Here is a 1,322-nt window from a genome sequence, read left to right on the forward strand (position 1 = left end):
ATCTGCAAGTGCGAAAGATGAACTGTAAACTCAGTTCATCTGAGGATCTTATTGTATGATAAAACAGAGGCATTTTAATCTATTTTGTACTTGTTCTAGAGTTTAATTTTTTAACTGTAAAAAGTGATAAAGCTTTAGTTTCACTGTAAATGATATTATGTGGCGGCTACCGTGCTGGGAAACCAGGCGTCTAGGGCAGATGACTTTTTGTACTGTTTCCTAATAAATTAAGGGACATTTTATTATTAATGGTTGTTTTATTTTTATGTTTTAATATTCCCATAATTTATTGTGTGTCATTTACTTCACACTTTTCTTTTTATGAATTTGTAATCTGAAAATAAAAGTACTTTCATTTATACGTCTTAAATTACAATCAAAACAGCTAATTTTTCTTTGTCTCCTCTTTGTCCCTGTCTCGTCCTGCTCCGCAACTCTGTTCTCTTTCAATCGCATGTTCTCTCCCAAACATCACAGGTGATTCATGTTACACAACTACGCAGACAGCAACACAATACCGTTGGACAAAAAGGAATGTGTGTGCGTGACTCCTCGACCAGGCCATGCATTAAAAATCGAACGGAGTATATTGTATTTGACCTAATTCCCTAAACATCACTCGTCCAAAATTCCGAAAAATAAAGTAAAACCGATTAGTTATTTATGGCATCGTTATCATATTTACAAATGTAGCAGCTGTTTAATATAACTTTAACTCGGGTCAAAATATCAAAGTTCACAGTTACCTAGAACCTCACTTTTTCGTCGTTTCCGCTGTTTGTCAGATGATGCTGAGTCAGCATTGTGAGTTGGCTCGACCGTGATGAGTTGATACACTAATCACATGGTTTCATTGTTTAATCAGCTACGCATCACAGCAGTAGAATTAAGTACTCAGTATTCAGAGTACATTGTACCCTATAAAACATACCCTTGAAATGAGGTTTGCAAGAATCGTATTTATGCACGGACACCAGAAAGTCCGTAAATGAAAAAACGAAGTTGTTTTACTAATATTTGCCATTGGCAACATAGGGTGAAGTGTTGTCATAGGATTTTGACACTGCATGTATAGTGACCGTAGATAATACCAAAGGATATTTTTTTTTCAACGAGGATTCAAAATTCCTTCAAACTGTGACAATGGTGTATGTGTCCACTAAACTTCTGTTTTACGTACATAAACACTTATTGCATCCGTTTGTTTCAGAACCTTACCCATATTTACTCGCCTTGCATCTTCACGCCCGTTATCGCCCGGGTGTTTGGGTGATGGTGAGGAAGGGGCCACTTTTGCTTTCTTTTTTATCTGTCTATTTTTA

The 1,322-nt window shown here is 36.2% G+C and overlaps 1 protein-coding gene across 1 annotated transcript in view; it reads left to right on the plus strand.

Annotated features, from left to right (window-relative positions):
• The window catches only part of LOC119589155 (probable glutathione peroxidase 8), a gene marked incomplete at its 5' end in the record, with an annotated part of 4,755 nt that extends 4,506 nt beyond the window's left edge, over window positions 1–249 (plus strand). Inside the window, 1 exon segment of the mRNA XM_037937734.1 lies at window positions 1–249. Coding sequence (XP_037793662.1) covers window positions 1–28 — 28 coding nt within the window.
• Window positions 250–1,322: the final 1,073 nt, after the last annotated feature.

This window comes from Penaeus monodon, chromosome 25 (assembly GCF_015228065.2).
Source record: "Penaeus monodon isolate SGIC_2016 chromosome 25, NSTDA_Pmon_1, whole genome shotgun sequence".
Taxonomy (NCBI): Eukaryota; Metazoa; Arthropoda; class Malacostraca; order Decapoda; family Penaeidae; genus Penaeus; species Penaeus monodon.